This window comes from Patella vulgata, chromosome 6 (assembly GCF_932274485.2).
Source record: "Patella vulgata chromosome 6, xgPatVulg1.2, whole genome shotgun sequence".
NCBI lineage: Eukaryota > Metazoa > Mollusca > Gastropoda > Patellidae > Patella > Patella vulgata.
Window position 1 is genome coordinate 24,643,227 of NC_065884.2, and position 23,039 is coordinate 24,666,265.

At 36.3% G+C, this 23,039-nt stretch overlaps 1 protein-coding gene across 1 annotated transcript; it reads right to left on the reverse strand.

Annotated features, from left to right (window-relative positions):
- Window positions 1–9,840: 9,840 nt before the first annotated feature.
- Window positions 9,841–21,655, reverse strand: LOC126824332 (uncharacterized). The gene is made up of 4 exons (XM_050553533.2): window positions 21,506–21,655; window positions 14,507–14,602; window positions 12,684–13,416; window positions 9,841–12,176 (listed from the first exon to the last, which is right to left on the reverse strand). Exons 2-4 carry the CDS (start codon window positions 14,583–14,585, stop codon window positions 11,936–11,938), a joined length of 1,053 nt encoding a protein of 350 aa, XP_050409490.1. The 5' UTR covers window positions 14,586–14,602; window positions 21,506–21,655; the 3' UTR covers window positions 9,841–11,935.
- Window positions 21,656–23,039: the final 1,384 nt, after the last annotated feature.

The following is a 23,039-nucleotide window of genomic DNA, read 5'->3' on the forward strand; positions in this document are numbered from 1 at the left end:
ATGGGGTTTAACGTCTTACTGTTCTGTTCCAACTGGGCTAATGAAGATGCAGAAATTGACACAAATGGGCCGCAACACATATAATAATGTAATATGAATGTATACAAACTGATTTACATTCAATCGTTAGCGACTTACCTACTTTAAAGACAATTACCTTTTACAAGGTTGAACATCAACGCCTTCAGTCTGTTTCAATGTTCGATCTACACTACAGTGTCTGTAAGTGTTTTCTACGTGTGTGTTTTGAAATTGAAAGAGAAAGTAGAATGATAGATTTCTATGAAATGGCTGATAATTGTATGCAATACTATGGAGACGTATTAGTGCAATCTAATAAAGCTCACTTATAAAATATCGTTAGATTTGCTCTATGTTACGGGATGCGGCGTTTCACTTAAAATATTTGTTAGCACTTAATTAGGCATTTTCGCCAATGTTTACTTCATGTCAATTAACGTATAACTATAGAATTTACTTGACAATTATCTCGATTTTCACCTGCCCCTTAATCAAGTTTGTGCAAAGTTTTCCTCGGAAACATGGGCGTGTGCAGAAAAAGTGATCGGGATCGGCGGGGAAGGGGGGTATTCCGGCGTGACTGACAGCAGAGCCTTTTTGTATGATTGAAGTCGATTTCATTGCATCTGAGGCAATTTCTGAAGAATATTTAGCCTACTCTTTCAAATGTATAGGTCCTCTCCTGGGTCTCTCCTGGAGATGACCTGGACGACTGCCTAGTTTAAAGTCTCCCCGTCCGTCGGTCCGGCGTCCACAATTGCTTGTGGACGCTCTAGAGGCTAAAGCTAATATCCGATTGACTTTAAATTTATACACAGTGTTTAAGGTCATGAGACAAAGAAGTCTATTCATTTTCAGCGATTTTCGATAATTACTGCCAGAGTTATGGCCCTTGATCACTTCAAAAAATCTTGTGGACGCTCTAAAGGCCAAAGTTAATATTCGATTGACTTTAAATTTATACACAGTGTTTAAGGTCATGAGACGAAGAAACCTATTGATATTCAATGAATTTTTATCCATGATATTAAAAACCAAACAAATTCTAATGGTTTTCTGGTAATTACTTCATGAGTGCATTATAAATGTTTCATTACCGAAAGAAGTAAAAATATGCGACAACACTTGTTGACTGACCGGACGATTTAGCTGCTGTGGGCGTATGATTCGTTGCCTGGCAACCTATCTTTTTATAGTTCAAAATTTCCTGTGCCGGTTTCGTATATTTACTCATTATATGTATTGTGTATTTTTGTATAGATAGGTAAATAATTCATTTTGTAGAAATGTTTAACTAATTTACCAGGTCCCATATGGGTTCCTGGTGACTGTATACTACATATACCTAAGAATGGTATCGTCATCTAAGAATGGTGTCGTCGATGGGAGTCTACGAATGGTATCGTCGTCTAAGAATGGTACGGTATCGTCGACACACCGATTGGTGATAAGGTCGTCGGTAAATGGTATCGCCTATGAATAGCCGATCGCCGATGAATGGTATTGCCGATGGGTGGACCGTATGTGACGACATTATAGTTATATGAATTCCATGTGCGCGCACTACGTAAGTCTTATGGTGTAATGTAATTCATCTTGTTTATTATAACCCGAATTATTGGAGTTTTTTTGTGTTTCGTTTTGTTATTCCACAGTACGGTCACACCTCGACCATCCTGTGACAATAAGGACAGAATGTTCCAATATTCCCGAGATGCATATTTGTGCCTGACAAACCTTAGTTACAAGATGAACCATATTTAGCCACCAAACACCAAGATTCGTGACAATGCAAGATGCTTTTACGATCTAAAGTGACTGTTCTATGTGAGTCTTGCTTAGTTTTGAGTGTTGACCAATGAACATTAGCTCTGTTTTGTAATGTTTCAGTAAGTTGGTAGTCATCTACTCTTTAATGTCTGCACAAAATGTCTCTAAAGCTCCAAATGGTAGCTGAAGATTTGTTGACAGTAAAAACCGTGTAGGATTAAACCGATTACCGATCACATGGGGGAACTCCTGCTTGAAGAACTTTGGACTCGTAGTTTCATTTTTTTAATTGTGAAATATGGGTAGGTTTGGAACCAACAGTGTAGTTTCTTTGATAGCAACGGCTTGCTGTAGTTTTTTGGTCACGATGTGATGACTTTACCATCATCTGCAGCAAGAGGGATATTATAATCAAGATTTAATGTATATTAAAGCTACTTGGATATAATGACCGTCAACAAAACAGTCGCCGTGCCACGTCCAGTCCTGTAAGATGATCGGAATTCACCATAAAGATTGCTGAAGTCTAAATGCAAAGATAATTTGGTAGCAACAGCGCTTTCCAGGATTTACAAGTTGGTCCCGAAATGACTTGGTTTGTGTGGGGTGGACATTAAAGGGACAATAACACTCTTGCTGGCTTGAAAGCTCCAGAAAATAAATAATATCTCTATCTAAGTACTAGATGTTTAAGTGTCCTACCTGTTGTGTAAATTATCCATTACATCCTATTATACTTGTCCAGAGGGTTCGAAAATATTTTTAAATCGAAGTTTCATTTCAAAAGGTTTACGTTAGACGTTTCAAACCATTATGTTGAATTTTTCAAAATTTTTAAATAAGGTGTGTTAAGATGAAATTTGTATCATCAATTATTTGAAATATTCTAAAATAGTACAATTATTTGTTGACCAGAATAAAGATTGGGACATATTATTCAGTTACAACAAGAGTGGTATTGAGCCTTTAAACCCCATTTCTTTCTCTTTATGTTACAAAGACAAGTTATTTATACGTGCTGTAGGGACATGTATGTACATATATTTTGGACTTGGATAGTGTCATTATATTACCTTGGTAGATTTTGACTAGCTTCACAGCTGAATGGTGACCCTTTTTTTCAAAATAAAAACCACTGCAGTTATGTGATACTTATTGCCGTGTGGTTGCAAAAAAACGTAATGTTGCCAGCACTATGACAGGACTCATTACCCTAGGCAAGAAAAAGTCATGCCAATGACTTAGGGGTCTACAATTCTGTACTAGTCTTCAAAATGTAAACACGATTTTAAGTACATAGACAATTTGCAGATGTCATATGCAAAAATATCAAGTCAGAATTGGGGCCAACGTAAGGCCGCCTAGCAGGTGTATTCCAAACGAGCTGGTGACGCTATCAGGATTGTGTGAGCCATCCGTATGAACAGAGAGAGATGGGGTTTAACGTCCACTCGACACAAACTAGGTCATTTCGGGACTAACATATGGTTTAATTTTATTTTAATAATTCGATTGCGCGTAGGGTTCTTTAGCAGTGGGAGGAAACCGGAGGACCCGGAGAAAACCCACGAGTTTGGACAGGCAACCCTACTCCTTGTCACGTACAACTGGGGATTCGAAACCAAACCAGTTGACTCAATGACAGGCCTTATGATACAGCGCGCACGTGCTAACCATTCGGCCACCCCCCCCCCATCCCCGTATAAACATAGTCCCAGTCATAAGACGGCCAGTTGTCTTCCAGGTGTTCTCGAGAGAAAGCACATGCAACAGTAGGATTATTTCTCTTGTCCGTTTTAGTAGTAGATCCATAATGACTGGGGGTATTAGCCGAGGCTTTTTTTTCTATGGTCTCTCACAAATCTTGTCTTCTTTAGGCTGACAAAGGTTGGGGATCTGTAGCCTAATTGCGAAATCTTAGCCCAGCATCTTGTCGTTAGTTCCTTTCTTCTTAGGGGTAGGGGCAACTCCCCGGCTTCCTGTAGTAGTCCTGGTTCCCAGCCCTTGGCCAGTCGCAACACACAGAGCTTTGTATTGGATGGGGTCAAGCTTACTTAAGTGTTGGCGCACAGTTCATGAAGGCCAGAGAGCCGTAATCTAATACAGAGCGTATTAGAGCACGAAATACCATCATTAATGTAAATCTACTGGCTCCCCACGAACTGTCCATTATTTTTGTCATTAAATCTAGGATCTTGGAGCATCTATGTACAGTCCAGTCGATGTGCGGTTTCTAGGTCAGCCTTCGGTCAAAGATTACGCCAAGGAACTTGGTCTGGGCCCTGTTTCTCGAAATCTTAACTAAAGATTAAATTCAAATTTTAGTAGATACTTCAATTTTGATTGGCTAAGCACTAAAATCAATATAATATTATCCAATCAAATTACTAAAATTTGGATTTTATCTTAGTTAAAATTTCGTGAAACAGGCCCCAGGTCTTTAAACTCCTACTATCCCTACTCACAAGCATGCCGACTGTCTCTTCTCTGAGACTTTGAATCCCCAATCGTTTGCCCTTATCATGAATTTGTCTAAGGTCCTTTGCTTGCCCCTCTTCTCCAAGTCGTACTGTCGTCAGCAAATTTCGCTAACTTAGTTCTGGAGTCGAGATAGGACGATTTCTGTATGTCGTTAATCATGATATTTAAGAGAGTGGAGCTGATGACCAGCCCCGAGACATGCCATTTTCTAATGTTTGCTCGGCACTCAGGAATCTACCAATATTCTCCTGTATCCTTCTATCGCTCAGAAAGCTTTTGATCCACCGAAACACTATGCCAGTTATTCCGATACGTCCTAGCTTGAAGAGCAGCCCGTCTAACCAGACTAAATCGAACGCCTTAGTCTACAACCACGGCACATAATAGGTTCCCCTAGATGAGTGTCTGAGACATAACTTGCTGTAGCCCCACCAAGTGGTCCATTGTTGATCACCCCTTCCTGAACCCGCTTTGATTTTCGTCGATCAGTCGATTGCTCTCTAGATAGAACTGCAATCGGGTGTTAACCATTGCTTCAAGGTTTTGCATAGTGTGGATGTCAAACTTACTGGTCGATAGTTTGGCTTTCCGCCAGGATGTGTTGAAGACGTTTAGCAGTATCGCTTTGGCATTTCTAGGCAGATGTTTGAGCATTGATGACGTTACTTTGTCCTCACCAGCCGCTCTATCCTTCTTGAGGGAAAGAGTCTCATTTAACTCATCCTCAGAGAAGTGTAGGTTCATTGGTTCAGCCTCTTCATTCGATTCAATTACTAATGAAGGGTGCTGTGAGTAAAAGATTTCCTTCCTCTTCAGGAATTCTGGCGATTGGTTTTCATCTTTGCTTGCGTCTGCAAATGTTTTTGCAAGTAGACCTACCTTTTCATTGCCGTTGGTAACGTACTAATCTTCATTCTCTGGGTTTGGTATATTGAATGTTCTGCGTTTTCCATTCATGGTGTTCAGTTTCTTCCAGACGACACCTGTATGCGTACTTTGATTCAACAGAATGTATGATGTATCTTGCAGCGTATTTAAACTTCGGGTAATTTTGGTGGTTGACTTCATTGTAGTGACGTTTACGTAGGCGAAATACCTTCATTCTTTCGTAAACTGCCATCAGACATTCTGGCGACCACCAAGGTTTTGGTTTCCTTGACTTCCTGCCAGATGTCTTTGGATTGGAGTCGTCTGCGACACCTATAATAGCACTTGTGATGTTGGCAGAGTTCACGTCGATGTTGGTGTCGATGATGTCTTCTTCCTTCCAGTCAAGGCAGCCTACACGGAAGGTTTCCCATCAACCTCTTTCATTTTCCAATTGGGTCTCCTGTTATAGACTTCCCTGGTTGTTTCAACTTCTATCACGCTATACCCAGCGTCCAGAATGTAAGGTCTAGGTGTCAAGGTGGAGCATTTCCTACAACAAATGTAGGACTCTCATCATTCAGTACACATAGGTCGTTCCTTTCTATTATTGGGCATAGGCTAGTCACCTGCAGTCATTCCTCTATGACCCCCACAAAGCGTGTTTGCTTTGAAATACCCGCAAAACACAGATTCGCCCTGCGGAAGCTGATCGAGAAGTGACTGATAGTCATCTGGTTTTATTGTGACCACTGGGGGTGCATAGACATTCACTATTGTAAACTTTTTATTATTGCTCAATGTGATGGCTATGCCCATTGCTTCAGTGGAACAGAAATATAATTTATGTTGTCACTGACGTAGATGACATGACCGCCCCCGTATGTTGTAGTGCCCGGTCTGTCCCTTCGCTAATATTGTATCCGGATGGGTGGGTGTCACTCTTCTTTGGTAGTAGTTTCATTTCCTGGAAACCTATCACATCCTTGAGGTATTTTCTCAGCTCAGCACATCAGTCGGTTAACGTTAAGTTGTAGAATTTTAACCTGTCTCGCCATGATAACTGTCTGGAGAGGTGCGCGTTGGTGTTTCAGATCTATTGATTCACTGGCATCTCACTAACCGGTGCCAATATCGGTATGCTAAGCACTAAAATGGCGAACACGAGAGATCCCCCTTCGGACAGCGAGATTTACCTGTGGACCAACTTTCTCTTCGGCATCCACGTCATCCCTTTGCCGCCTTGTCGTGTTGGATGCAGTGATGAAATTCCCTAATTCTTCTGCATTGATGAAATAGTTTGGTCTTTTGATCCTCTTTGGAAATTGCCTTCTGTATTAAATCTTGCATGTAGTCCATGAAGCGGTTTTCCGATTTAAATTTGGGGCTAAAATTAGATTCATGGATCTTCTGTTTTTCTTCCTTCGATTTGGTAGTCGTTTTCTTTGGTTTGGTAGTCGTCTTCTTGGTTTCTTTTCCTGGGGGGGGGGGGGGCAGGGACTTAGCATCCGACGTCGAGGAAATCGGTGTTGGAACTAAGTGATTTTATAAGTCATTATGTTTGACTTCAGTTTCACCAAGGAGTGAATTTTCATCAATTTGATATAAGCTTGAGACATACAGTGTAGGCTAGGCGTTTTTTTTTTCGATTCAAATATCATCGGTATGGTATATCGCAACAGTGTTCCTTTAGGAACTGTCTCTGAACGGAAGATGTCCGCTGGCAGTTTCTATCCCTTCAGCTGGTCACACTCTATAAGGCTGAGGATAGGGCGTAGTCGGCACTGATGAAGCAATGTGGACCTCTGGCCGTAGCAGCAGTTAGGAAAGTCATTGATGCGCGATCATGCAGATGTTTCGGGATAATAAGCCGAGCTTGTTAAGACAATGGCCGACCTCTAGTATACTGTCGTGATTCGTATCGTGTATGTAATAAGCGAGAAAGTACACAGCCACTATCGGCCACCATACATCTGTAATCTTATCGGCAAAGTCATAAATAGGTCTGGTCATTACTGTGCTCTATGATGTCACCGCGCTATTATTGTTCTTATCTAGTGATGTTATTTCAAACAAAGAGATGTAAGAAAAGAAAAACATTCAAGCGAAAAGGGTCATTTAAATTTTCCGTAGCTCCCTGAAGTTTTATAAATGCAACTATAAATTTTACGTTTTTATACGCCAACATGTCGAGACGAAGAAGCCTATTAATTTTCAACGATTTCCGATAATTACTGTCAGAGTTATGGCCATTGGTCCGATTGACTTTGAATTTATACATAGTATTTAAGGTCATGAGACGAAGAATCCTATTGATTCTCAACGATTTCCAATAATTACTGTCAGAGTTATGGCCATTGGTCCGATTGACTTTGAATTTATACATAGTATTTAAGGTCGTGAAATATCTTGTGGGCGCTCTAGAGGTTAACTTTAAATTTATATCTTTAAATTTAAGGCCATGAGAGGAAGAATCCTATTGATTTTCAGCGATCTCCGATAATTTCTGCCAGAATTATGGCCCTTGATCACTATGAAAAATCTTGTGGACGCTCTTGAGGCTAAAATTAATATCAGATTTACTTTAAATTTATACACGTGTTTAAAGTCATGAGAAGAATAAGGCTGTTGATTTCCGACAGTTACTACCAGAGTTATGGCCCTTGGTCTCTTTGAAATATCTTGTTGGCACTCTAGAGGCCAAAGTTAATATACGATTGACTTTAAATTTATACACTGTGTTTTAGGTCATGAGACGCTGAAGCCTATTGATTTTCAACGATATACGATAATTACTGGCAGAGTTGACACTTGATCACTTCAAAATATCTTTTATATGCTCTGGAGGCTAAAGTTAATACCTGATTGACTTTTGATTTATACACAGTGTTTAATTTTAAGGTCATAAGACGAATGATTCTAGTCATTTTCAACAATTTCCGATAATTACTGCCAGAATTATGACCCTTGATCACTTTGAAAAATCTTCTGGATGCTCTAGACGCTAAATTTAATATAAATTGTTCACGATCATGAGACAAACAATCAAAACAAATTCTAATGATTTATGATAATCACTTCATGGGTTATTACTCGTAATAAGATTTTCATGTGTTGTAAACGTTCTCCTTACTGACAAAAGGAAAAATATGCGACAACCCTTAAACTGTTGTTTCGTTGCCTGACAATCTATCTTTATATAATAAAGGATACGCAATTCTGCACACAGAGACCCATCTACTTCATACTTCGAGAATAAATATATCTGTCCTGAATGGCCACCATATCCAAAAATTAGTATATTATTGTTTTGTAGTTAAAGGGCTAATCCCGATATTTTTTGGAGAATAAAACTGCTCAATTTTGTGTTAAAATCTCTCAAATTCCTCTAGCTAAGGGCCGAGCAACTAACTCAATATTTGTGATACTTTTTCAAAGAACTTAAACCTGTCAGTCTTCATCTGGAAATGGAGACCGGTGTCCCAAGCTGTATTATGCGGTGTATGCATAAAACTAGACTTTTATTTAATAATAATAATGTGTAGGGGAAATTTTCCTTTCGTTATCAAGTAGAGCACATGGGTCATTCACTATATAGACCTCTCAAGGAACGGGAATCGGTTATCAGGTCACCCAACGAAAAAACTGACCCGAAATCTTAAAAGGGTTACGTGCTCGGATAAGCAGTTTTGAGGTTCACGTCCAAATGACTCAATATTTTGAGCTGGAATTTTGAGAGAAGGTAAATACACCATTACTCTATATTTTGGCGCTTAAATTTCATACGTACTCCGACTTTTAATTTTGAGACTCTTTTGAAATCGGGATAGTCCCTTTAAGCTCTGAAAGCAGGTCCCATTACAGGGAGACTGGATGGCGAGTGGGTGCGTTTCTACGCCGTTTCACATCTGACATACATACAAAGACTAAACCTATTCAATTTCATTAAATGGAAGCAGAGTAAATACTTCTCAAAATTTTCGAATTAAACTTAGTGTTTTAGGACTTAAAATGTCGGTCCACTAGCTTAGTGTCTGTTCTCAAGCGGAGCTAATTGTAGACAGGCAGCCTGAGTTTAGTATGAAAGGATACGCTGTGGTTATATAACATGCACATGTTAGCAGTACCGACAGTACAAAAAGCGCATAGCTAGAATCTGGACAGTAAATATTCTTTGAAGCCTGCGGACGCATATGTCATGTTTATATGTAAGCGACAGAGCGGAGCGAATCGAAGCGAAAACGTGCTCAAAATTTTAACCTTCCAAATGCTCACAGCCGGTCTCGAATAAACAAAACAGAACCAGAGGGGAGTATGGGAGAGGGCCTATGCAATTAAATGCCTCAGATGCAAGGAAATCGACTTCAAAGCTTCAAAAATTTTGTTGGGGAGAACTCCCCATACCCACCTCGGGGATCTGCGGTCAACCTGCACACGTGATAATAACACCTTAAAAAGCAAAGTTGGATTATAAAAGAAAATGATATATTTGCCAATTTCTTAACTGACACAAATGAATTATAGGATTTGGTAGTATTTTAATAAGGTAGGAATGCGTGTATAGATGCCATGTATTTTAAGGCTTTATTTTAACATTTAACTGGTTGAAATACCACTGAATCTGCTCCATCTCAATGTTAACAAAAGTAGGCCCGTGTGTTATGTTTTTTGGTACATAAAATTAAGACAATGACACTGATCAGCATTATAAATATACCATTCGTTTATATGCGTTAATAGACAATATATTATTTACATATCACAAAACGGCTTTCATTTAAATTCTGATCGAAATCTCGAAATTTTCAGAATAAAAATTAAATTAACAACAATAGACTGTAAGCGTCGGAAAAGACTGTCGTTCTATAATGAGGTACGACATTTATCAGACTAGCGAGATTTTATTTTACAAATAATAATAGAACCCTTTACGGTCAATGGTATTATTATTATTATAGAAGAATTATCCGTTAAATTAAATGCCAATTTCATTTCATTTCTGGTGTTGTACTCGGTGTGCAAATGTCAGAAATATAAGAAACGGATTTATAATCAACTTCTACTTTTAATTAGACTTGTACATCTCGGATTCAAAATTAAAGAAAGAATTATTTGAATTTCTGGACTATCGAATTAGATTTTAGTAAGCGGAGACTTTCAATGAAAGGATTGCCACATTATCTCCCTTGGGTGTGAAGTTACCATTTTTTTGTCGAATACAAAAGTTTTATCATGTATCGTGACTTAGCTATATAATGTATAATAATATTATCTATGACTTATACCAATATATAAATTAAACAATCATTAGCGAGAAGAGAAGGTGATTGTTTACCATAAATACAAAATTACAATACATGTTTGCCTTTCATATCTCTTATTCATCAAACATTATGATTCTCCATTATACAATTACATAATATACATATCTAAATACATACATGTTAATCAGTTTATAGAATTTGGTTATCAATATATTTGTACATTATTCTGTTACCAGGGAAGGGAAGCTGAACTAACGATAAAGAATGCGATAGAATGTTGTTATACGAAATCATTTGAATGTTTACTGGAGCTTATAACACTTTTCAACAAAAAATCTCTAAACATTTTCAGATTTCTGTGGAAACTGTGTCCGTCCAAACTTAATATATTTCAAAGTTCAAAATATTTCCTTCATTTTGGTCAAAAGAATAAAAGTGCCCATTATGATGTATAACTCCATTTTGTGAGATCTGGGTTTATAAAAGATAAAGACAAGGTTAACTGAAATGAAGTGAGTAAACTTATAACTAATCGAAATGGTTAATCAGATCAATCTAATCCATTCATCATTATATTTGATTTAAATCAAAAACGTTCGCCTCTAACACCGTGTAAATTAGACTTTTATGATATTTTATATGCTGTAAAAGTTACTATGAGAGACAGTTACCCTCACTTAACGTATAATGTGAGACTGTCAGTGGCCGAACAACTGGGAGGTGATTTGTGTATCATGTATTGTGAAATGCGTTGGCTTGTTATTACCAGCGTGTTACGATACAAACAGGGCTAATGAAAGATTATAACCCCTATACTCTTTTGCATATTGTTAGCTTACTATTTATAAACAGTAAGTAACTCGAACACGTATTTTTAATAAATAAAAGGGGTCACTATTTGAATCGAATTTTGTATGGATTTCACAAATTTTTCAGACGATAAGTGTTTTTCATACATAATAGAGACTTTTGGCAAGCGTAATTTCCTGGTCCGTATCGCGTATCCGTATGGATTTTGGGTGTGACGTCATCAATGTCTGTGTATTTCTCATACGTGATACGTCACACGGATACGGCAGCACGTATGGAACGGCTTTCATACGGAAATGGTCCGTATAACGCTGTCGTCTTTTTACCGTCTTTTTGCTACTTTTATACGCTGAAATGTTGCATCATAGCGTTTTTATGAATCTATGTGTATCCTAGAACACGAAGGTGTATATTTGATGTGATTTTAACAGTGATAACGACTGGAATTTAATCATTATTTTTGATGGGTTTTTCTCGGAATTTTCATATTTTTCCCGCCTGTCTGCATACTGGTTGATCTACGGGCTAAACTTTCTGAAATGATACATTAGTGAAACCAAAAATTGCTAAAATCTGCCAAAACTCTAAAACTACATTGACGCAACGTATCACGCATACGATACGGGATACGGATGGGAAAAATCCGCTAGCCAAAAGTCTCTATTATCAACTTTAAGTGGTTCAGCTTCTATACGACGTATATACATTTAATTATACGAATTTTAGTAAACAAATGCAAAATTTTTCCATCTATATTTGATCCCTTCTCTCTGTTGAAGCTGCATGCGTTTGGCATGAATTATTTCAGAGACCCAATCTTTGTTGATACTATAAGCCAGTGGACGTCGTGGTATCGTATTTTGAAAAAACGTCTCGTTCGTTTCCATGTGAATCTTTGGGGGCTGAGGTGCTACTTCTGGTTCACTTACTTTCATTGAGTATGGAAGTCTTCTGGGAATGTTCCTGCAAATATACGGAGACAGAAATTCTAGGTTTAAAATTATAAGCAATAAAAAAATGAATCTCGGTTTTATATTTGTTTACTTGTTTAATTTTAATTAGGAATCGTGAACGCTGAAGGGTCGGAATGAAACGTACTTGCGATTGCTATAATTTATTGAGATCGTCTTTCCTTTGTGGGGATATCCATGGACGATTTCTATAAAAGCTCCGTAGGATCATTCTTTGGTATCATGGATATTATCGGATCAAATTATCGTGTGTACTTACGCTTACCCAGTCAAAACACTTGGCAAGAGAGATATTTCCTTGTGGCTTACCCGTTCAAAACACTTGGTAAATGTGATATTCTCTTGTATCAGGTTGAAGCAAAGGCAAATGTGTATTTGGATATAATTTTGAATGCTAATTTATTAGTTTTTCTTGCGTACATCCTTCATAATTCCACACATTTTGGGGTATATTACATTAGAAATAACAAGATATGTCAAATATAGGATTCGCTCTTACTTGTATTTATAAGGATTTCCGTGAACTTCGACTGCCCAGCCGTATTTCTTCTTTTCTTGGTCATAATCTGGAATAACTTTACCATTGTCGTCGAATAAATTAATTTCCGGTTGATCTAGTTTTAATTTCTGGACTGGACTTGGAGATGGGATAACAACTGGTGTTTCTGGTGGTGTTGGTATGGGGCCTGAAACGTTGTGGACCGGGGTAGGTGTTGTAAGAGGTGTTGCATTTGGTGTCATCAGTGAACGAATAGGTCCAGCTGACTTTACTGGTCTTTTAGACTTCGTCTGTCGGTGTCGATGGATGGAGGCGCTCTGGGCTCTTGGGCTCGTGTGGCGGGGAACATCAGGTGGGGGCGTCGTATAAACAGGGGTAGGATTATAGCATGGTATATCTTGACTTGACTCTGCTGAAGGAATTCGAACTGGTGGAGGTTTATAAGTCTCAACGTAGGACTGATTGTACGCTGTTTCGTCTAGACCCGTAGACCAACATTCTTGGGGGGTTGGGATGCGTAATTTTTTTATTGGTCTATATTGGGGAATAGGAGCGGTTTTCGGGCGTTGAGGTGTTTGTCTGTTTAGAGTGATTGGAGATTTGACAGCAGTTGATGGACGACTTCTGACAGGCGAGGTTGCTGAATGACCCTGTATAACTAGATTATCTGGACCAGGTCGAATAGGTTTTGTTTGGTACATAGTACCCTGGAACTTATAAAGGCATTCCAAATCTACAATACAATTCAAAGAATGGTGTCATAATACAAAACGTCTGGTAAAATTCGACAACACCTTCGAATATAATTATCTTGATTTTCAATCCATTACTAGAACATAAATATTATTCACTTTATATTTTGAATTAAATAGCTGTATTGTAAATATATGTTCATCGAAATATGGTCATACAAACAAACGTTTTGTCCTCACCCCACTGGGGGGTTGGATGGCTGAATGGTTAGCATGCGCGCGCTGTAGCATAAAGTCTGTCATTGAGTCGATTGGCGTGGTTTCGAATCCCCAGTTGTACGTGACAAGGAGTAGGGTCGCCTGTCCAACCTCGTGGGTTTTCTCCGGGTCCTCCGGTTTCCTCCCACTGCTAAAGACCCCTACGCGCAAGCGAATTATTGAAATAAAATTAAAACCATATGTTAGTCCCGAAATGACCTAGTTTGTGTCGAGTGGACGTTAAACCCCATTTCTCTCTCTCTTCTCACCCCACTCTAATCTTGTACATATACATACTCAATCTGTTTCACAGAGAATTACGAGTCTCGTATAATATATCTGTCATAGATGACTGCCTTAACACGTGCTGTCACAGCACGCGGTGTGAATCATTGGCTGAATGGCGCGTGCATTGTTTACATAAGACATAACTGCTTCGGAGAGAATGCTGCATTTTAGTCAATTTAATACCCATTTACACTAAATAGGAAATAATTTTTACCTACAAATACGTAAAACGCCTTTATTTATTTTTCCAATATATACAAAAAATGTTTTAGAATTTAATTTGTCGCAGGAAAAAAGTTAATATTTCTAGCTCATTAAGCCGCAACAATGTCATCCTTAGCAGTGATTGTCGCGGCCAAGCAAATATTCACTGCGGATCAGTGTGGTACATACTTTGCAACTAAATGAGCAGAAATGTCTAACAGCTTCCGACCTCGGGAAATCACCCAGACCGCACGCCAAACTTGGTGTTGTCTCCACCTTGGACCCTCCCCTGCTAAAATTCCTGGCCACGCCCCTGTGTAGAAATTACGTCAGTCTGTTACATTTTGACCGAGTGAATATAATTTTGTTTGGTGTACTTACGATAGCTGGATGGAACACCAATCCTATCGTTATAAACATCTTTTATAGATGGATACCATCCATAGATCTTCTCCTTCATCTTCACAGATCCAATATCTGTAATTATGATCATTAATTGGATATAGTATCCTTGTAGGAACATCGTACGGAACTCACATACAAGTACATGTAACTAAAATAAAATAGTACTTATTATGTATCCGAAGTCTGCTATAAAAGATAGTAACTTCCAGAGCTTTTGATCTCTCTTAGAGATACAATAGTTCAAAAAATTATGTTAGCTATGCGAACTCCTCAATTGAGGAGTGTTTTCGGTGTGGTTTTAAATAGTCAGGAAACCCTGCCTCGTAGATGGCGACCTTTACTACCTAATATCTGGGGTAATGTTTGTTGACACTGTGATCTGTAAGTCTTTAAGGGTGTATTTTTTATGCCAGAGACATGATTAAATTTAATTTTCACTTGTTAATTCAACAGGGTTTTTTTTCAATACATGTAGTTTGTATTAATAAGATAACCGCCAAATTCAATAAATAAATGGGAGAGATTTTTAAAATTGGGCTCATAAATGTTCAATTACTTTTTTCACTGCATAGACATTTTCATCAAATAATTTATTTTTATATACCCGACATTGTAGGTGATATGTATAGTATAGTGTCAAATTTCAAACACTAAATTTACGATCAGTTTCGTATGTGATACTCTTCTAATTTTCTTTTTTTTTGGAAACCGCTGCGACTTTATCAAACACTTAAATTTCAATATGTATACACAAATAACAGAGGGTGTAAGAAGAAGATTGAAATACAAGAATTTTATTATATTTTCAATATGAATGGAAAAACTATTTATGACCAGTTTTTCAATAACTATATATTATTATATAAATATGTAGATTAAAGTAGATAAAGTACAAGTACTTCTGTGTTTACTGTGTATAAACATATAAAAAATTATAAGGCATTATATACGATTTGTGCCAATTTCTAATATAATACTCGAGTAAAACAAATGTGCGTTGTCTTTCACTTGATTAAGTAATTTGAACATTTGTGATAGTTGATATTTACATGCATGTTGAAACATGTTTCCGAACCCTTTCTTCTCTTTTTTTGTAGATATACAGCTATGATAGCTAAAATATTTCTTAATTCCAACCGATCGGTCACATTCTCAAATGGACTAAAACGTAGGGCAAAAGGTGACAACATCCGGCGTGCATTTTCAAAGAATAAGTCTTCCTATACATAAGAAAGACGAAATAATCACTAATCCTCTAAGGATTTACAGTGGCTTCCATATATTTGTAGTATTACAAAACAAAACAAAAGACAGAGATAGATTTTTTTTAGATAAACACCCTTTATTATTTATGTGCATTATTAACAGTTTTCGAACGCCAATCAATCAAGGTATTAAACAATGTCACGAAGTCTGAAGTTAATATCAGGAATATTGATCAAGGTACAATAATCAATAAATCATGGTTACTATAGTACACTGGTCTCACAGACATCCTCTCAAAAATCATAACATGTTATTTTATAATGAGAACACCCGCTGTGTAGCGGTTCCAAATTACTATCATTTCCACATGTCTTCAGGCCACCATAGTTTGTTCACATTTCATTATTCTGAATTTCTAAGGTTTGTACTCTATTCGATGTCACAGTTTACAAACACAAAATAATATATTTTGTAAATATGTTCTTTTTCACTTAATATGCGGTGTTTTTTTAGACTTTTAAATGATCCATTTGTCTGAGATAAATGAAAACGCACCACTGATTTGAATGACATTGGTGTATTTTTGGTGTTCAGGTGTCACCCACAGAACTTTTGTACTGAATTTCACCATTCTCATTCTGTCGAATTCGATTTTCTGTGTTTGATAGAGAAATAATATGTGGTATACGCTATCGTGAAAACACCATTCGTATGTGTTGTTACATTCAGACTTGCAAGATTAATGAGATTTACAATCATACATTTATAAAAGTGGTGCGTTTTTATTGCGTCTCGATTTATTTTGTTAAGCTAAATATACCAATATTAATGATTTACTAATCAGCAAATAACTACGAAATGACAATCCCGGATATTACTAAATGACTCTACGGTAACTGGTGATCGAAGACCCCGAGGTCACATTTTAGCCAATGGAATTCTGAAATCCGTGTCTAAACTACCGTTACTAGTCTCGTATATGATTGATACAACAATTTACACTTATTTTTATTTAACCTGCGTTTTAATTACGACTTAGTGAAACATCGGGAAATGGGAGTTTTGACAAGAAAAGTGGTGGTTGTTATTTCTTTTATCTATTTTCTTGAAGTCACGAAGTCACTGAAGTTGAAATTCAGTCTTGTTTCTTGTATTTATATTATATATTTTTTACGAACTCGTTGATTTATTGTCGTTCCTACAAGGAAATGCGTGAAGTTTTATAAGGACATTATTATAAATAAATTATATGTATTCCTTTATTTCATTGCCTTTATCTGATATGTTTTATCTGATATCATGAATAAATAAAAGCTGGGTCAACATCTGCCAATATCTGGTTACTAAGATTTGCAAAGTATAAGTTACTGTAAGAAGAGATAATGCTAGTGATTGGGCCATAGATTAGATTACTAAAAACAAGAAATCGATCGATCTTAACAGAAAGTAGAATTTAAAGTCCATAAACACTAAAATAACAACATATTAGTGTGACAGTTTGTGAAAGTTTCCAATCGAACGTGTCAAAATGGCACCAGCTTCAATAAAGAGTGGACATATCATGCCTTTCGCACGACTGTCGTAATTACTGTAATAATTATGTGAACAATGAAACAGGAATTATGTTTTAATTCAACAGATCTCCTATGCACCCTTAACTATGTAAGGGCCCTCACACGATACTGGTGACTACTACATAATATGTAAAATGGAAACTATGAAACGGGAACCTTCTTTTGGTTCAACAGGTCTTTAATAATTAACAAGGAGATGGTGACAACTATAAAACCTTCTGACTACAGATTTGGCAAATAAAACATCTGCCTGTCACATCTTTCTTCTACTTAGGAACTCCACATATAATGTACATTCTCTAGCATAACGATGACTGAGGTGTGTGTGTATGGAAAATTTCACTGTCTATAAACAATATCCCTTTATTTAAAAACTCCACATAAAAAGTACATTCTCTAACACAAAGCTAAAGAGGCTAAACCTCCAATTCAATATTTTCCATAATATTCGAAATGAAAAACACAAATTATACCATGGCAGTTATGGTTTGGGGCAGACCCTCCAAAACATGTGTTATAATACACAATTATAAATTTATAATGCTGTCCATGGGTATCTGAAGTGAATAAAAGGTCGTAGGTTTTAATATTCTATATATTTTATTACGTCGTAACAAATTCTATTTTTAAAGTAAATTGAGTAAATATTGCTCATTGAAATATAATGTTACCATGACCAAATAGTTCATATCAGCAAGATCAATTCGACCTTTTCTAATAATGTGAGATCTATATAATTCAGTATGACTAAGGTCATGTTTAATTATGTTGTATATATAAGGCTTACTGTGGTCTAACATGATAAAAACCCGTAGCGATATAAGTGGCTTTTATATAAAATCACTTTAATGTGTGTTGCAGCCGAGAAAGATAATGTATAATCCATGTATTGTATACATATAGATAGTATAGATAAGAACATATCTATATGTACATACATATTTTATTTACTTAAATCATATTGTATGTATAAACATAACATGAAAACATATTTATACTTTATTTACATTAGCTGGGTTGAATTTGTTGTTGAAAGGTATAGCCTACAATATCGATAAATTATCACTGTAGTCTGTAAAGTCGATATCGTTGACTAAGCAACAAATAACCTTTATAGATCAAAGTCGTCATGTGTATTAGTTAGTTAAAATTGTTAGTAATCAGGCAGTAGTCATTAAGTAGGTGTTATGTCACTAAGGTGTTTTACTGGTGACTGTTGAATGATATAGACCACTATTGTCTCGGTTTGTGAATTCAATAGTGATAGATGTTATAAATAACCACCAGTAGTGACATCTTTTACAGCGAGTTACACACCTGTTAATTAATGACTCCCGTATAATTTCTATTGTATACATACTAAACATTTAACTGGGATCATGAATATTCAAAAGTTTGAAATTAAATGATTGTCAATACCGCGTAATATGTAACAAGAGGCACCATTATTAAAATACAAAATGACAACAGACGGTAAGCTATACATATATTTTCTCACACACAGAGAATAAAGTATCGCTCCACTCGAATGTTTATGTTTTCAAGAGAATTTATTACGCAAATCAATACATAAATGAATTGAAACTTTTGTCTTATTGTTTCCTTCAAATAATTTCAAACAAAAAACATCTGTGCCACGAGCGACAGACAATATAAGCCAATCCAGCGATACTCTATCCTCGCGTTATATTCAGAACCGTATATATAAGATAAATGAAATGGGGTTTAACGTCCCACTGTTCTGCTCCGACTGGGCTAATGAAGACGGTCGTTTTTATAAGACTCTGGTTATATTTATAACCTGGGAGATGGTTTTCAAGTGATATAATCATGTAGTATAAAGCCCCCTATTCTTCTAGTATAAGTGGTATATATGTATATCTCTATAGTGTATTAAACAAATAAACTACTCTTACTTTATTTAAATGAGGAGGTCATCAGGGTTTAAGTAGAAAGTTTACACAGTAAGTAGTTATAACTTATATCAATATAGACTTACATGTATAGACCTATATTAAACATTATTTATACTTCATAATATTTTACGTATTATTATCACATCACGAAAAAAAGAAACTAAAGCTTTAAATAGACCCTATTCAGATACCTCAAGGACAGAAAAAAATAAGAGGCAAAACATTGTAAATAACAATCGTGTAAAGTATAGATCCAGGGAGGTAATCAAATTCTATTATCTAAACTAAAATATGGTTACTGGTCTGGGCAGGGGGAAAGGCGGAGGTTGAGGGGCGGGACTGACTATAGGGCACAGGGACTCCAATATCACAGGGGCTCCCAAATCAGTTCTTTAAAAGAAAACTTTTGTACCATAAATATGTTTATAATGGGTTGGGGGTGGGGGTACTATTGTCGATCTAGCGGCCTGTCCTCTGGCTCTGTGTGTGTGTGTGTGTGTGAAATAACTTCACTCAAAGTCTATGAACGTAATTTCAGGGATTGAGGAATCCCTTGCAACTATATTATTACAAAAGTTGAATCTCCAAAAAGAATATTAGTCGAAATATAGTTCAATTCCGTTCAGAATTTGTCAACAAAATCTTCTCAAAAATATGTTAAAGGAGCTAAATGGCTAATATTTGTGACCTAGAAATTGACACAAGTCGGTCGCAACACATATAATAATGTAATATGAATGTATATAAACTGATTTACATTCAATCGTTTCTGTTTTTACTGTAAATTCTAATCAGTTATGTTCGGCGAAATACTCCAAAAATCTCAACCGAATGACAATCTCTAGCGTCTGGTCATTCCAGTCTACACAGATAGTATTTATTGCGCATGCTCTCCAGATAAGAATCTAGCGTCACCGTTTCAAGAGTCCCTTGTTACAAATGGCGCTGAAACGCATTATGGTACACGATTCGTGTACCAATGGTAAAATGTTTATTTTGTCTTAAATATTGGATATCAGAAGTCCATCTTTTCCCGGTAAGATCACAACATAAATGTTGATTTAAATTGACAAATAATTCGTGTTTTCAATGTTAGACTTAGCTACTTTGGGTGCATTTTGGAGTGGTTTAAGCCGGGTAAAAATTTTTGCCGACAAATGCAAATGACGCACAGAGACTTTAACGTCCGCTTCAACAATTAAGTTATTAATTGGATATGCACATAATCTGTTGATTAATTCGATTAATGTGAAACTAATTAGCTCAACATCAGATTGTGTGATGTCTTTATCGGTCATGGTACAATTTCTAACTGTGCATAATTATCGAACGACGATTGTGGACTGGAATACGAAGGACATCTTTTAACATTATTACTATATCCAACTTTCTGATTGAATCAAAGAGGTATTACGAATTTGAAAAAGAAAATAAAAGTCTTTCATTTGGTTATTTCAAGATAATCCCAAAAAAATCAAAAATTCATCAGGACAAATCAGGAGGAAAATAATTAAGAAAGGTAATGGAGTTCAGTCCGTTATTAAAAGTTAGAAAGATACATTCGGTCTTTACATTGTAAACTTTGTAACGATTTTCTCTGGGGTTATCTTTTACACGCTCGAAGTTTTCCCCAACTCTTGCTTGCATGGCCCATATAATATCCAGAAGATTTTTTACCGATTAGTACGTGAATGATAATTTTGCTTGATATTCATTTTTATTTTTTCATGAGTTCTGCCAAGTATCTTAATGTACAGTATTATCAAGAACTTACAGTTAGATTGTGAATGCGGTCTTTCAATATAAATCTCACTTTAAATAATATTACTAAATAATTAAAGGGATAAAAAGTAAGCCTACTCTTTAAAAAGACAGCTTTATTTTATACCCAAACACAAGAACATAAGCTTTAGACTTAAAATATGTACTGTAGACTAATATAAGACAATGATAAGTTTTTGATATCTATGTATATCCTTTCTTGTATATATAATAATAAACTATAAAATTATTTACACATCTCATATTATCCTATTATAGATATAATATGAATAGTATATCGGCCAATCTTTGACCACATTGCCTCTTGATTGATAAGAACGATTGTGTAGATCTATAGAATGAGCTACCTTATAACAATATATAATAATGATACTATACACTTTGCCTTATAATGAATATTACACCTTAAGTATGTATATATTTCTTATGAAAATATATCGTTTCATATAAAATAAATGTTTTTAGATTTGAAATATCAAGTTAAATAACAATATTACCTTTTGACACTATGCCGTTACTCCGTAAGTATTCACACTGTCATAATTTTTAGCAAGTCGGTCCGTGACAAAACGAATATTACCTCGTTTACTTCAGTCACTAAGGACGCTTCGTCGCGTGCGACATACAACAGACAATTATCCCAGAAGTCATTGCGCGGACAGGTAAATAATATGTTAGATGTCTTTGATCTGTGCTGTTGATTGGATTTCGTGATATAATGGCGAAAAAATAAGACTCTTTTACTGCAGATGAGTTATAATTAATTAATTTGTTTCGAATAATAACTGCCTGACATTAGGCAATAAATAAAAGTTTATTGAAAGAAAAAAGCGGATTGCGGACACGTAATGAGGACCTGACTGGGCCTCTAAAACTCGAACCGTCGGACTTGGTCAGAGGGCGAACTCGGGACGGGGGGTCAGCCTGGACCCATCGTCCCAAATTGGATTTTTTTTTTAATCCTCGGTAAAATAAAATACTTTCATTTCTCGCCATGTCAGTTCAGTGCGATGGGGGCCCAAGGAAATCAGGGTTAGCGTTAAATGTTAAGGCCAGCCCAATTTTCCGTCATGTGTCACGAGATGTAAACAGGGCTAGCCCTAATCCCAACCCTAACCCTGCTTCTACATCTCATGAACTTAAACATTGTGGACCCCGGACGGACGGATGCACGGAGGCAACGACAATATACAACCACATTTCAATGTGGGCGTATAAAAATCGATCGAGGACTAGTTCGTCCAAGCACTTACATAAAACATGTACCAGTAATTAGATAACTAAGCTATTTGAGTCATCAATAATAACTTAAAGGGACTATCCCGATATCAACAGAGTCTCAAAAATAAAAGTCCATGTACATATAAAATTTAATTGCCAAAATAAAGCGGAATGGTGTATTTACCTTGTCTCCGAATTTCAGCTCAAAATATTGAGTCATTTGGACTTGAACGTCAAAACCACTTATCCGTACACATAAAATTAACCCTTTTAAGATTTCGGGTCAAATTTTTCTTTGGGTGACCTGATAATCAATTGCCATTCCTTTAGAGGTCTATACAGTGCAGGAAAATTCACCTACCCCTTATTTTTATCAAATAAAAGTCTGGTTTTTATCCAGACACAGTATAATACAGCTTGGGAAAATGGTCAAAATTTCTAGATGAAGACTGGCGAGTTTAAGTTGTTTGAAAATGTATCACATATTTTGAGTTAGTTGCTTGGCTTAATTCACCAAAATTTAATCGGGATTTGCCCTTTAAGCTTTTTTGGCATGCGCAAAATTATTGATCAAGGGACATAACTCCAGACTAATCATAAAAATCAATAGGCTTATAGGATTCTTCTTCTTGTGAACTTCAGCACTCTACATAAATTTCTAATCAAAAGGATAAATACATAAATTTAAAATCAATTGGATTTCGCCTCTAGATTATCCATATGGCTATACAAATTGATCAAGGGTGATAAATCTGACAATATTTATCAGAAATTTGAAAATCAGTAGACTTATTCTTCTCATGAACTTAA